Source organism: Phocoena sinus, chromosome 12 (assembly GCF_008692025.1).
Source record: "Phocoena sinus isolate mPhoSin1 chromosome 12, mPhoSin1.pri, whole genome shotgun sequence".
NCBI classification, from domain to species: Eukaryota; Metazoa; Chordata; class Mammalia; order Artiodactyla; family Phocoenidae; genus Phocoena; species Phocoena sinus.
Window position 1 is genome coordinate 54,239,746 of NC_045774.1, and position 14,897 is coordinate 54,254,642.

The 14,897-nt window shown below is 39.1% G+C and overlaps 1 protein-coding gene across 6 annotated transcripts in view; it reads left to right on the forward strand.

The window, feature by feature from the left end:
• Window positions 1–1,397: 1,397 nt before the first annotated feature.
• HACE1 (HECT domain and ankyrin repeat containing E3 ubiquitin protein ligase 1) overlaps window positions 1,398–14,897 on the forward strand; it is a 95,877-nt gene continuing 82,377 nt past the window's right edge. The window contains exons 1-4 of one of the 6 annotated variants that reach the window (XM_032651117.1): window positions 1,398–1,736; window positions 7,669–7,723; window positions 8,728–8,817; window positions 9,601–9,705. In XM_032651117.1, coding sequence (XP_032507008.1) covers window positions 1,661–1,736; window positions 7,669–7,723; window positions 8,728–8,817; window positions 9,601–9,705 — 326 coding nt within the window. In that variant the 5' untranslated portion in view covers window positions 1,398–1,660. Of the gene's footprint in view, window positions 1,737–7,668; window positions 7,724–8,727; window positions 8,818–9,600; window positions 9,706–14,897 lie in introns of those variants that run through there. The other 5 variants (XM_032651123.1, XM_032651119.1, XM_032651118.1 and 2 more) reach the window with 5 other exon arrangements.

Genomic DNA, 14,897 nt, shown 5'->3' on the forward strand with positions numbered 1-14,897 from the left:
GCAACAGCTTAAGGGGTGGCAGTAATAGCAGAGGCTGAGATGCTACCTTCTGTATAGCAGTGGGGATCTTGACTTTCTGAATGGTATGGGGAAGCCAAGAAAGGCAGGACCATTTCCAGTTGAAGCTAGGTTGCAAAGGGTTGGACATGGCCTGGCCCATAGTGTTTGGCATTCCTTCGAAGCTCTGATGTCTCCACCTTGTTGTTGGACTGGTTTAGGTCTCATCTGAACCAACTGGTTAGAAGGTCTACCCTGAGCCTGTTGCATCACTGGCACAAATAACTGATAGCAGCAGGTTGGAACTGATTCAGGATGGCATTGGCAGGGAACACCCATGCCAGCCACCATCTGCCCCTGCATATCCTGGAAGGGCAGGTGAGATTCTCTTTCTCCTTCCGGGCCAGCTAATATATATCACCAACGTGCATGTGCCCATTCATTGCAGGAACAGCTTTGCCTCTTTGAGGAAGGAGAAGCTGAGAAAGACCAAGCTCTTTGGTTCTCTCTTAACTCCAGCATCATCTGGGCACTGGTTATGCCCAAGAAGATAAAATTTCTCTTTTCATTGTCAGTGGTGTTAAGTAGGCTCATACTCACCTGGATTGGATAAATTCTTTCATGTTTCAGCTGCTTCAAATTTGTTTTTATCCTCGCTTGTGCTCTACTTCTGTGTAGAGCTGACAAATATGGTTTTTCCCCACTGATTTCCTTTTAATTAATTTCATCCACACTTGTTGGTATTGTCAAGTTTTTTTGCAACTCACGAAATCAGTCTTTGGATTTCCCACTGGGATCTATCATCATCTTGAGACTTCAGCATTGTTCCCAAATAAACTAGAATTTTCTTTTAGGATGTCACCATCCATATATTCCCCAAAGTTTCAACTTTGTGTCAGGTGCTGTGGTGAGTACGGGAATACAAGGCACAAGATAAAGGGACGGCTTTGCCCTCACGAAATCGCCCAGCAGGGGAGACAAATAATTAAGCTACGGTTACGTTACTTGCAATGAAGGAAAGAGTGTATTCTGCGTTTGAATTTGTTTGACTTTATCATTCTTTAACATATGAAAATGTAATATTTCAACAGTTCATGTATCTGGAAAACAAATGTACCAAAACTGGGATGATTGACGATGGATTTAAGAACCGTGCAAATCCCCAATCGGCTATATAGGGGGGAGTGACAGAATTGAAGGGAGCTGCTCTCGTACAGCTTTGCGGTGCAGGAGAAGGGGCTCGTGGGGACACCCAATAAGTCCCTCCGCAAGCCTGCGCACAGCTTCCCGCACACACCGCCCTACCCAGGGGTCTGCGTGGCAGGGGCGCGGAGCCACGGGCGCACCCAGCGTGGCTCCGCCCCGGGCGCGCGACTCGGAACTACCGCTCCCAGAAGGCTGTGCGAGTCCGGGAGGGAAGAGGTGGTGGCGGCGGCAGGAAGGGCCAGAGTGGCGTCTCCGGCGGCGGGTGTCCACTTGGTGGTCTGTCCGACAGCTCCCGGCCCCCGGACGGAGGACGCAGTCCTAAACGGCCTCCGTAGCCCCGGGCTCTGGCCCGGGCGAACCGCCGCCTCCGCCCGCGGGACGGGCGCGGGGCGGGATGTAGGGCGCTGGGCGCGGAGGCCGCGAGCGCGGCAGGGGTAGCGCCTAGGGCGCGCCGAGGATGGAGAGAGCGATGGAGCAGCTCAATCGCCTGACGCGCTCGCTGCGCCGCGCGCGCACCGTAGAGCTGCCGGACGGTGAGCTGGCCGCGGGCTAGGGGCGCCGGGGGCGGGGCTCGGGGCGCGGGGAGGCCCGGGTGGGAAAACTAACCAAAAGCTGAAGAAACGCCCACATTTACTTTCCTTGGCAGGGGCCGGGCTGGGACCTCCTGCTACCCCTCGCCCGCCACTCCCGCCCGGGGCAGGTGGGAGTTTGGGGGAGGGGTCCGGGCTGTGAAGGTTCTGCTGCTAGAAGAAGCAGGATCGACCCAAGTCTCTCCAGACTATCGATTAGGGGTTTTGGCGAAGGAGCAGATCTCCGGAGGGCGGAGATCCGGATTCAGAAAACATCACAGTTGTGGGCCATTTTACAGTCTCTGCCTGCTGGGGCTAGAGAGATGCTCCCCAAGTAGTATTGTTTACTTTAAGCTGCTGAGGGGAATTAAGCAGTCTTTTCTTTTTCTAAATGTAGAGCACTGTTGTATTTTGACAATAAATAAAAGGGTGTCAAATATCAAACATGTACTTGAAGTACTGTGTGTTTACATATATACACTTTACTTTAATATGCATGTCTGCCTTCATTTATTCATCAGACGGAGGGGGCTGGGGCGCTTCTACAGAGAGGAGTAAGGCATGAGCCCTGTCGTTTAGGAATTTTAGTTCAGTGTGCCAGGATTTCTTCAGAATAGGTAAAACACTAGTAATAAAAGAGATGAGAAAGAAAGCCGTTTTGTTTGCAGCCTCATGAATTCAGATGGTTTAGTGGTAGTGGGAGAGGGCAGTGCTGTCTCTAAGAGGCTTGATTCTGTATGCCCAACTGAGAGAAAGGGTAGGAGTTAAGTCTGGTGATTTTTTATTTTTTAATGCATTGCATTAGTTTATCATATCATTTTTAAAAAAAATTTCTTTGAATTGCTGCTGGGGAGGTGATCTGTAAGGTTAGTGAAGGAGAACTTGGGTGAGAGCCATAAAAGAAATGTGGGACTGGAGACCTGAGGATAATTTTTCTGAAAAAAATTTTCCCTAGTCTCTACTTATTCAGTACAGAATTCAGAACAGGATGATTTGTGGCGACTGTTTCTCAAAAGATAATTTTGTCCTTGGTACCTTGCTAGTGTAAAGTAAGAGACTGAAAATGATCCTGATTTTAGGAACAAGACTTTTGGCTTCAACGTTTTCTTTCTCTGTTTTCTTTCCACCTTCCACCTTTGAGTCCATTTCTTAAGTGCTGATCTCACTCATTTTCCGCAGTCAGATTATTGGTATCCTTTGCTGCGTGTGTAGTTTCATTTACACGGTATTTGTATTGCTCAGTTTAAATCCCGTTTTTTTTTTAACGTAAATGTGACTTAGAAGACTTTGATAATGTTTCTTGTTTTAAAAGTAATGTGTTGGGCTTCCCTGGTGGCGCAGTGGTTGGGAGTCCGCCTGTCGATGCAGGGGACACGGGTTCGTGCCCCGGTCTGGGAAGATCCCACATGCCGCGGAGCGGCTGGGTCCGTGAGCCATGGCCGCTGAGCCTGCGCGTCCGGAGCCTGTGCTCCGCAGCGGGAGAGGCCACAGCAGTGAGAGGCCCGCGTACCGGGAAAAAAAAAAAAAAAAAAAAAAGTAATGTGTTTTCATTGTGGAACATTTTGAAAAGAAAGAAAAATAAAATAATCTGGCATTTCACACCCAGTGATAAACAATGTTAGTATTTTCTTTATTTCCTTCTATTATTATTTTTTCTCTTTTTCTACTGAAACTAAGATCATACTGCATATAGTCTTTTATTTTGCTTTTAGAAAACATACCTTTATTATATCTTTAAATACGCTTAATTATTTTGTAGGATTTAATGTAGGTTTATTTTGTAGGTTAATATGTAACAAATATTGAATCTAATTATTGTTTTTATAATAGATTTTATGAGGAACAGCTTTGTACATTTTTAAATCTCAGTCTGCCTTTATAAATATTTCCTTAGGATTATTACATAGAAGAGTATAGATCTAATTATATCAGCATTTTTAAGACTGAGTATCAACCTCTCAACTAACTCTTTGGAAAAGAAAGTTCCACCCACAGTCTAAGAGTTCCTGGAAGCTAGAGTAATTAAAAATAAAACTTTTTCCCATGTTGCTTACATTTGTTTTTCTTTGATTATAGTGAGTTTGCTCATCCTGTCCTTTTAATTTATCTTTGTCCCTAAGTTCTGATGAATATTTTTGAATTCTCTGAGATTGGCCCTTTCAAGTGTGTGTGTGTGTGTGTGTGTTACATTCTAATTATAAAAATTTAGATTGTTGTGCTTTCATTTTAAGGGCTGAACAGAAGTTCTGAGATCTGTCTAACTTTAGGAAATAATCAGATGTTTATCTTGCCTTGTTAGACTTAAGTGATTAATAAGCACTTGATTGGAGCTAATTATTAAGGTTGGAAAGTTTTTAATCAGCCCTCACTCTAAAATTAACTTTGTTGCATAGGATTAACCTGCAGATATTTTATTTATTGAATTGAATTCTGGGAAAACATATTTATGTTTCCTTGGGATGATGAAAACCTGAGTATTCCCTCTAAGTAATGGAGTGCAGGTTGTTGAGTCATCTTAGGCAGGGCTAACAGGAATATTCTTGTGAGAGAGGAAGTGAAAGGAAAACAATTATTTTAGGGATATAGATTCTCTGCGGACTGTAAAAAGTTGGCTTATATTATTCATTTATGTGGAAAAAGTAATCTTAAAGTACTGCATTTACAGTGAATGTAATTTGTTTAATAAAATAATAGAACTTGAGCCCATTTGAGCATATATTTGAATAATGATTAGGACAGTTATCAATTTTTAAAAAAAATCTCTCCCATTTTATGGTTTGATGAGACATTGAATATAGCATAGTGAATCTGAGCTTCCTGTTCTTTGAGGTTTTCCTTTTAGTTGCTGAGTTCTGAAATGTTATTAATAAAAATGGCCAACATATCTGATAAAGTGAGAGATTGATTAAACTTTTCTTATCACTCTGAAAACTTTTGTTACATACCTACTTCTCAAGATTTCTTCATGAGTGTGGAGAAGGAAGCACCTGACAGCACATTTTATTCAGTACTTTCTTAGTATAGTATTTCCTGGATAGTCTCCTTCTAGCATCAGAGTTGTGGTTATATTTGTGTCTTCGTACCTTTTAGCGTATGTGAGCTATTTTTTAATAAGGTTAGATACTACTTAAAAAACAAGATCTACCTCTAAATTTTATCTAAATGAACACCCTATAAGTAAAACCCATGCGAACCTTATGGTGCTCACTTAAAAGTATGTACTATCTTGATTTATAAGTTTAAATTCACAAATAAGGGTATTTCCTGTTTATGACTTTGTTTATTATGGAGTGACTTAATTGAAATTGTCATGGTTTAGAAGTTCAGATTTTTATTGGGGCGTGTATTATATGAGAGAGAAAGAATGTTGCCATAATGAGGAAGGCTTAGTGAAGTGCTTTTCAACTCCTTTTGGTGACTCACTGTTAGATAATGAGAATAATTTAGTGGTTGCAGTCAGCATTTTGAAAAAATTGAGATGGACGAGAATAAAACAAGTTAGACTGTATTGTACATGTTAAGAATAGTATTGTAGGGCTTCCCTGGTGGCGCAGTGGTTGAGAGTCCGCCTGCCGATGCGGGGGACACGGGTTCTTGCCCCGGTCCGGGAGGATCCCGCATGCCACGGAGCGGCTGGGCCCGTGAGCCATGGCCGCTGAGCCTGCGCGTCCGGAGCCTGTGCTCCGCAGCGGGAGAGGCCACAGCTGTGAAAGGCCCGCATACCGCAAAAAAAAAAAAAAAAAAAAAAAAAAAGAATAGTATTGTAGACCTTTTGGCTATTTATATAGTGTATACTGGGGGCAGTGGAAGATTTTTCTTGTAGGGGCTTTGGAATCAGCCAGCTTTGAATTCCAGTTTAGCCATTTAATGCCACCATCACACGGCTTATTACTTAGTGCTTCAGCTTTCTCGTTTGTAAAATAGGGATAATACTAGTACCTACTTCATAAGGTGGCTGTGAAGATAAAAGAGATGATGCATATGCATGTGAAGTGTTTAGAACAGTGCCTTTAAGGTAATGGTTTAAAACATGTTGGCTGTTATTAGTAGGATTCTTTGGTTATTAAATTATTAAAGTGAAAGAGTTGTTGCATCTGCATACTGTACTTATGAATGTTGACAAGGACTAAATTGCTCTTCATGTATACATTCAAAAATAGTAAAATAATGAACAAAAATGTGAAGAAATGGTAACTTTTTTTCTCTTCCTTTAAATACTTCAGGATATATTTCTACATATATAATGTTTTTTCAAACATAATCACAATACCATTATTAGAGCCAACACAAGTAACAGTAATTTTAATTCTCATCAAATACCCAGTCCATGTTCAGTTTTCTCCTCTCAGAAATATTCACTTACAGTTGGTTTGTTTGAATCAGTATCCAGTCAGGTCCACACATTACATTTGGTTGACTCATCTCTTAAGAATCTTTTAATGATAACAGTTCCCCCTCTTCTTTCTTTTTCTTTTTAACTTTCTATTTTTAAGTAATTTTAGACTTACAGAAAAGTTGCATAAATAGTGCACAGTTCCTGTATACCCTTCACTCAGCTTCCCCTCGTGTTCACATCTTATACAACCAAAGAACAGTGATCAAAACTAAGGAGTTAATATTGGTGTAATACTGTTAGCCACATTCCAGACTTTTATTAGAATTTCATGAGTTTTCCCACTAATGTCTTTTTTCTATTTAAGGATCCAGTTGAGGATACCACACTGCATTTAGTTGTCATGTTTCCTTAACCTCCCCTGAACTGTGATATTTCTTCAATTTTTCCTTGACTTTAATGGTCTTGATTAAGAGGACTGATCAGGTATTTTGTGGAATTCTCCTTAATTTGGGTTTGTCTGATGTTTTCCCATGAGTAGATTAAAGTTACAGATTTTTGGCAAGAATACTACAAAAGTGATGTGCCCTTCTCAGTGGAAACTCAAGGGCTACAATATACTAATATGTATTATTTCCGGTGATGTTACCCTTTATCAGATGATTAAGGTGATAATCTGCTGGGTTCTCCACTGTAAATTCACTGTGGGGGAAATACTTTGATACTATGCAAATATCCTTTTTCTCAAACTTTTACTCATAAATTTTAGTACTGCTATTAACTTTTTAAGGGCTAAATGGGACTTGTCAGTGTTACTTCTCTGTAAGTAACTTATTAAAAAACGTAAAGCTCTAATACGCATTGAGTTGAGGAATGACCATTAGTAATACATAAAAGTAAATTCAGGGACTTTCCTGGCGGTCCGGTGGTTAAGACCTCGCCTTCCAAAGCAGCGAGTGCGGGTTTGATCCCTGGTCAGGGATCTAGGATCCCACATGCCTCGTAGCCAGAAAAACCAAAACATAAAACAGAAGCAATATTGTAACAAATTCAATAAAGACTTTAAAAATGGTCCACATAAAAAAAAAAAAAATTCAAACGCTATCTGAAATTTATATAAGTATTGCATGAGATCATAGATGTTATTGACTTTTAACTTCTTTTGGATCATATTTCTGTGAATTCTATAAAAGATAATAAATGAAAATGTGAGGTAAGTAAAAATAAGACTTTAATGCTGTTTCATAAAAACTTCTAAAAATTTCTTGTGTTATTGACAAGGAGCAAATACTAAGTATATGTAATATTTTAAAATAATTTTAGCATGCTTTGATATTCATATATACTTAACATTCCTCCAAGTACTTGTAAGTATGATGAAACATTGTGCATTATTGCAAATCTTGCAATACCTCTGGTGTTTTTCACTATCCATAATCTTCTTCCACCTCTTCTCCTAGCTTTTTATTTAGAGTTAAGAAAACTCTGAAGTAGTCATAAGTATCACCCTTTGGAAAAAGTAGGAGATAAATTAATTCCTTTTCTTTTTTTTTTAACACTTAGATAATGAAACTGCTGTTTATACATTAATGCCAATGGTTATGGCTGATCAACACAGGTGAGTGCCTATTTACAAATGTATATATTTTTTCCACAAATTTATATTTTTTAAGAATATAAATTTACCTAAATGTTGCGTACACACACACACAAACACACCATAGAGTTTGGACATAGGTTTTGTCCTGTGGCAAGTTATTTAACCTCTATTTTAATTTTCTGTCTGTGAAATAAGAAACAAGATTTTCTAAGATCCGTATCAACTGTAAAATTCTATGATAAGAGATTTTCTAAATGCATAGTCAGAACTTAAAACAAGTATTTGCTTGGTCACTGACAGTGAAAAAAACATTATGATGGTTTCTGTTAGAGGTCACTACTGATCTTTATAGCAAAAAGTTAGGGCTGATGGACAAGTTATTCCCTAATATTCTACTACTTTCATGTTCTTTCTATTGAGGTAGTGTTGACACTTCTTTTACAGGGTGCACATGAGGTGTGGTTGTCTGGCTGTGTGATGAGAGTTTATACTTGTAACAGACAGCTCTGCTGTGGTTAGCCATTGGGTAGTTTGGTATTATGAGGAGAAAGTAAAGAGACACTGTATTTTGAAACACGTTTAAAATATAAATGATTTTTTTGCTTTGAACTCCTGTCTGATATAATTAAAGCATGTTTTTGTCTGATTTTTCTTATTTGACCAAAATGAATATAGATAGGCTCAACTTTCTGCAGGGGGAGCAGCCAGTTCTACTCTCTTTGCTTCTCAAGAATCTAGTGGGAGCTGAAGCCAATTTAGGTGTCCTCAGAGCAGGTGACATAGTCAGAGCGGCAGACGAGGAACCCTTCAGCACCAGTTTATAGGTGAGGGCAGTTGGTTTGTGGATGATGCTGCACTGGCTGCTGTGCTACACTTAGAGAGTAGTGCCTTGTTTTTTGGCTGATGTGGGACAAAACCTTTTGAATAATTGGTAAGAGTAACACTAAATAGCTATTAACTTGAGTTACTATGTTTTTAAAAACTTTTTTTTTAAACCTTGACTCAATTTTCTTTTGGGATAGGTCTGTTTCTGAACTACTATCAAATTCAAAGTTTGATGTCAATTATGCATTTGGACGTGTGAAAAGAAGCTTGCTTCACATTGCAGCAAAGTAAGACTAAGACATTTTGGATTAAATTTTGGTCTAGAGTAATGATCAGTAAGCTTTGAATCAGTGTGTTCCATAGTAGTTACGGAGAGAGATGAGAACAGACAGCTGAGTGGTTCTTTGTTTTGTCGAGGGCATAGTGTGCTATGCTTACATTCTTTCACTAGATAGATTGTTAATCTTGGGATTGGACTCAAGTCTTATATCTGATGTTTTAGCTTGATCTAGATCAGATTAGAGGAGATTAGGCACGGGGATTATCTTTCCTGGATATACTTAACAGGGTACATTCACCAAAATTTTACTTTTATCCCACCAATATAAGATTTTATATGCTAATTGCATGTGAAGTTGTTGGCTTTATATTTTTTACTTAGCTGTGGGAATGATTTTTATTCATAATTTTCCAGTGTGTAGCTAATCAATTTGTTGATATCTCATCACCCTTTAGGATTTAGGTTGAGATTACTCTACCTAAATAAAATTGATTTTTCAATATAAATTTGGATTCTGGAAAGCCAAAAGTTGAGAGTACTGTATGGTTTCTTTTATATGCTAATACTTTATTTCGCTTTATGTGAACTTCTCAAATACTTCATAGCTTTTGCAGTAGAATGTACCATCTTGAAAGTAGAGGATATTTACTATTTGTGACAGGAGTTAAATTGTAGGTCAATATGGACCCCCCAAATAATGTGTTTAATAGGGCTTTTTGTTTTTTAATTAAGCTGTGTCAACTATGGCTGTTTGTTAAATGTGTCTGAACTGTTTTTAATATTGTTTTAGTTGTGGATCGGTGGAATGCTTGGTTCTGCTTTTAAAGAAAGGAGCAAATCCTAACTATCAAGATATTTCAGGCTGTACACCCCTTCATTTGGCAGCTAGAAATGGGTAAATATTTTTTCTTAAGTAGCTTAAGTTGTACTGTTATGACTAAGAGTAGTCAAGGTACTCTACCTTCATTTGGGAATTTTTTTTTTTCTTTTGCCCAATATTTGCCTTGGGAAGAGGGTCTTGGATTATTTTGTTACACTTTTAAATAACTATAATTTTAATAATTTATTAAGTTTACTGATATTTTTCTTCTTGAAGATATATTTGTCAAAGTTTATTTTTACTAGTATTATAATGACATTTTCTGAAAAGCATAATTAATTACCTCTTTGTTTTAGTGTCCTTTTTCCTGGTAGTCTTTTGCCTTGCTGAACTCCATGGCTTATTTTCCACATTGTTTAGTTAATTTTATTAATGCAATTAAAGACAGAGTTAATACATTATACTTAGTTTTTTTTTTTAATAAATTTATTTTTGACTGTGTTGGGTCTTCGTTGCTGCACGCGGGCTTTCTCTAGTTGCGGCGAGTGGGGCTACTCTTCGTTGCGGTGCGTGGGCTTCTCATTGCGGTGGCTTCTCTTGTTGCAGATCACAGGCTCTAGGCGTGTGGGCTTCAGTAGTTGTGGCTCGCGGGCTCTAGAGCGCAGGCTCAGTAGTTGTGGTGCACGGGCTTAGCTGCTCTGCGGCATGTGGGATCTTCCCGGACCAGGGCTGAAACCCGTGTTCTCTGCATTGGCAGGCGGATTCTTAACCACCGCGCCACCAGGGAAGTCCCTATACCTAGTTTTTTTGTCAAGAATTTCGGATAGTCATGTCTCTGTGTCTGCCTCCACAATATTTTTCTGTTGGACTGAGAAACCAGACTAAAATAGTTGGAATTATGTTTAAAATGAAAATAAGTAGTTTTTGATTCAGGGCTTGAGGAACTTTACATTTATAAACATTTTTTGAATGCTGGAAAACTTTTCTATGAAAGATTATTCCTATGTGTCTCTTCTTTTGATTACTCTTGGAAGTATTTTTGTTGACTGTTTTGAACAGGAATTCTAGGTAGTTGAGGTGGCTGCCTAAGTGAGATGGATATGGGGCTAAAATTGTCCACTGCCTCAGTCTGAGGCCAAATTTTTGTAGACAAGGATTAAAGTGGAACCAGAAAGACTAGAACCATAGTGATGTCTCATTTGGACAGAGGAGAAGCATAGCCCTTTGACCCTGTCTTGTCTGTCCCATTTCCTGACTTAGCACGTGAACCAGTTTAGTTGTCCACTGTTGCAAGAGGTAACGTGTTGATTAAACAATTGTTTTTTCTAATAATTGGCCACATTAGGTATGTTGTAGGGTGTCACGCCCAAGGTCATAGACTAAATCATTCATTCCCTTGTTGAATTGATCTCAGGTCTAGATACATTATCCCAAATGTTGGTAGGATAGTGACAAAGCTCTCTGAAAAAGTTACATATAGAAAAATATCTTAGTACAGTGTCTCAACAACTGTAAATGAAGGGACAGATTGGTGCACAGCAGGGATAAAATGTTTACTGCTGTTGTAGTAGGAGACTTAGTCATTTAGGAGACCATTGCTTTTTTTTTTTTCCAGCTTTGTTGAGGTATAATTGGTAAATAAAATTATAATATATTTAAAGTGTGCATCATGATGAATTTGATCTATACGTTGTGAAAGGATTTTTGTCACCTAGTTAATTAACATATCCATCACCTCACATATTTATCTTCTTTTTTTTTTTTTTTTTTTTGGTGAGACATTGAATTTGGAGACCATAACATTTTAAAGATGAAGAAATATAACAGATATTATTACATAATTCATATGGTAAATCAGTGAAGAGAAAAGGAGTAAGAAGAGTCCATAACCCTAACATAACATCTAACTTGGATGCCTTTCTATTTCTATAAAGATTACTTTTGATATTCCATACTTAATTATTTTGGTTTTTATATATTGAATGAATGCCTTGTACAACTTAGAGGTGCTCAGTAAATGTTTATTAAGTGACTTGATTACTTGTTGCTTCCTGTAGCTTTTGATGGTTTCAGAAATAGTCTTTGGCTCTAATTTCTCTATACGTTCAAATTTGTCTAGACTGAAGCAGAAGTCATAGGTGAATTCTACCCCTTTTGCTGGTCTGTCTGGTTTATGGGGGTTTTTGTTTTGTCCCCTTATCTATCGTTGTCAGAGGGGTAGAGTATTTCTCTTGGCCTGCTTTAGTGTTTCTGTCTTCAGCCATCAGTGCATTAATACTAAATTGCCCTCCTTTCCAGTGGAAAACCCAGTAAGCTGCCTCTGAGCATGTGGATGACTGGTCCCTGTGTCATTTGGGTTACCATAAACTTCTTATAATTGTTGCAGTATCTGGCCAGGAAAATAGTTGTTTCCTGTACAGTAGGATCCAGCATTGCTCATGATTGTATGAGAATATAAAAAGGGAAGACTTAAAAATTATTGTCTATCCTTATGTTGCATATTGGTCAGATTTGAAACATTTTTTCTTTTTTCTTTTTTTTTTTTTTGCGGTACGCGGGCCTCTCACTGCTGTGGCCTCTCCCGCCACAGAGCACAGGCTCCGGACGCACAGGCCCAGTGGCCATGGCTCACGGGCCCAGCCACTCCGCAGCATGTGGGATCCTCCTGGACCGGGGCACGAACACGCATCCCCTGCATCGGCAGGCGGACTGTCAACCACTGCGCCACCAGGGAAGCCCTCTTTTTTCTTTTTTTAAAAATTTTTTTGCCACACCACCCCAGGATGTGGGATCTTAATTCTTCAACCAAGGATTGAACCCGCGCCTCCTGCAGTGGAATTGTGGAGTCTTAACCGCTGGACTGCCGGAGAAGTCCCAGAAACATTTTTTCTTTATTTTTTGGGCTAGATTGTGAGCTCATAAAGGGCAGAACTCATAAGTTAGTTAACATTTTAGTTCCATTCTAAGCAAAATTGGTGTGCACTTAGTTGGTCTTTTTGATTTACTCAGGGTTCTGGAAAATAGCAATAATGATTATTAAGTAAGAAAAAGAATATAGTTCTCTTATATTGCCCTGTAGTTTTGCAGTTCATTTTTGGGATGGCGATTATGGATTGCTGCTTTTCTTCAACAATCTCTACCCTAAACACTTCTTTAGAGCTTTTTTCCCTGGTACAGTCCCACCTAAGTGTTTATTTTGACAATATGCCAGTGGTCCACGACAGGCTTCTGAATAGATTTTAGAAATCCAGCAATATGGGTGCAGACACACACACACAGACACACACACACACACACATAATTTAAACAATGCAATATTAATTTTAATAAGACTTTCTGGTCTGTTGCCTCACGTTATTGAAGATTTATTTTCTAAGGTTTTCATAACAATGTGTTAGATGAAGGAACTTTGTAAACTTTTTTTTTTTTTGCGGTACGCGGGCCTCTCACTGCCACAGCCTCTCCCGCTGCGGAGCACAGGCTCCGGACGCGCAGGCCCAGCGGCCATGGCCCACGGGCCCAGCCGCTCCGCGGCACGCGGGATCCTCCTGGACCGGGGCGTGAACCCGCGTCCCCCGCATCAGCAGGCGGACTCTCAACCACTGCGCCACCAGGGAAGCCCACTTTGTAAACTTTTGAACTTAAAAGTTTACTCAGAGCTTTGTTTTCTTCCATTTCTTTGATTATAAAGCTGATTTTAAATGACATTTAACCTCATTTTAGATATAAAAAATCAAAGCAAGGAAAGTAATTTGTTCTCTTTTAAAAGGTTTATTCAGTTAATAAAAACTTTAGCTATTGATTATAAGATTTAATAATTAGTAATCAGTTAGTTATGCTTAGTACTGAGTTGATTAAAGAAATATGATATAATGGCACGAAGATATTTATTATCTGAATAAATAGTTATATATATTACATGTATTATGTATATTCTCTGTATGTCATATATATATATATAGCATACTTGCAAAGGGTTCCTGGACCCAGTTACACTGTGTGTTTGTGTGTGTGTGTGTGTGTGTGTGTGTGTGTACGTGTACGCTTCCCCATACCAACAAGCAATTCTCGGATGCCAGCAGAGTGTCCTAGAAGTCAGCTCAGTTCTGACTCTATGTACCTTCAGGTAGAAGCAAATTCTGTAGGTAAAGGGCTCAGTCCTATAAGACCACTCTCTACTTCATATACCATTTGCAAGCTCAGTCACAAGTGGTGCTTCTGACTGACTGGCTACAAATTGGAGGTTCCAACAACCCCCTCCAACTCAGGATTCCAGTCGAAAGTCCAGGTTGTTATCAGTACTTTTGATTGACTGGCTATAAATCAGAGGTTCCCACAATCCCTTTCTTGGGTTCAATTAATTTGCTAGAATGGCTCACAGAACTCAGGAAAATATGTTTGTTTACTCACTAGATTACTGATTTATTATAAAAGGGTATTAAAGGATACGAATCAATAGCCAAATGAAGAGACAGATACACAGGGTGAGGTCCTGAACAAAGAAGGTCCCGGCATGGTCACACGGAGAAACATTTTGATTCCCATCTGGGAAGCTCTCCCTGAAAGGGACAGAAAGCTCTCCTTTTGGGTCTTTATGCAGGCTTCATTACATAGTCATGATTGACTTAAATCATTGGCCATTAGCAGTTGATTCAACCTCCAGGTGCTCTCCCCTCCCTGGAAATCGGGGTGGGACTGAAAGTACCCTGTAGTCATGTGGTTGGTTCTCCTGGCAACCAACCCCCACCCTTGGGTGGGACCCAAAATTCACCTTCCCTGAACCGTTTTCAGGAAATGAGGGCCATTGCCCTTAACTGCTTAGGAAATTCCAAGGGTTTGGGAGCTGTGACCCAAAAAGTGTGGATTAAGACCAAATATATGTTTTTCCCATAAATCACAGTATCTCAATACTCATATTAATACTATATATACTATATTGTGTAACATTATACATAATATGCTATTACACATACCCTATTTTATATTTTTTATGTATATATATATAATTTACTCAACTAGATCATAAACTTTTTTATGCCATGGATTAAATCATATTTCCTTAATTCAATACTGAGCATAGTTAAGCATATACATAAAAAGCATATTTTATTTATTTATTTATATATATATGGTGTGTGTATCACTTTGTTTCCAAAGCATGAATTTTCATTTAATTATTTAATGAAGGAGAAATTGAGATAAATACTGAAGAGTGACTAGGAATGGCTCAGGCTAGGAGGAAACATTGTGAGCAAAATGAAGTGGTA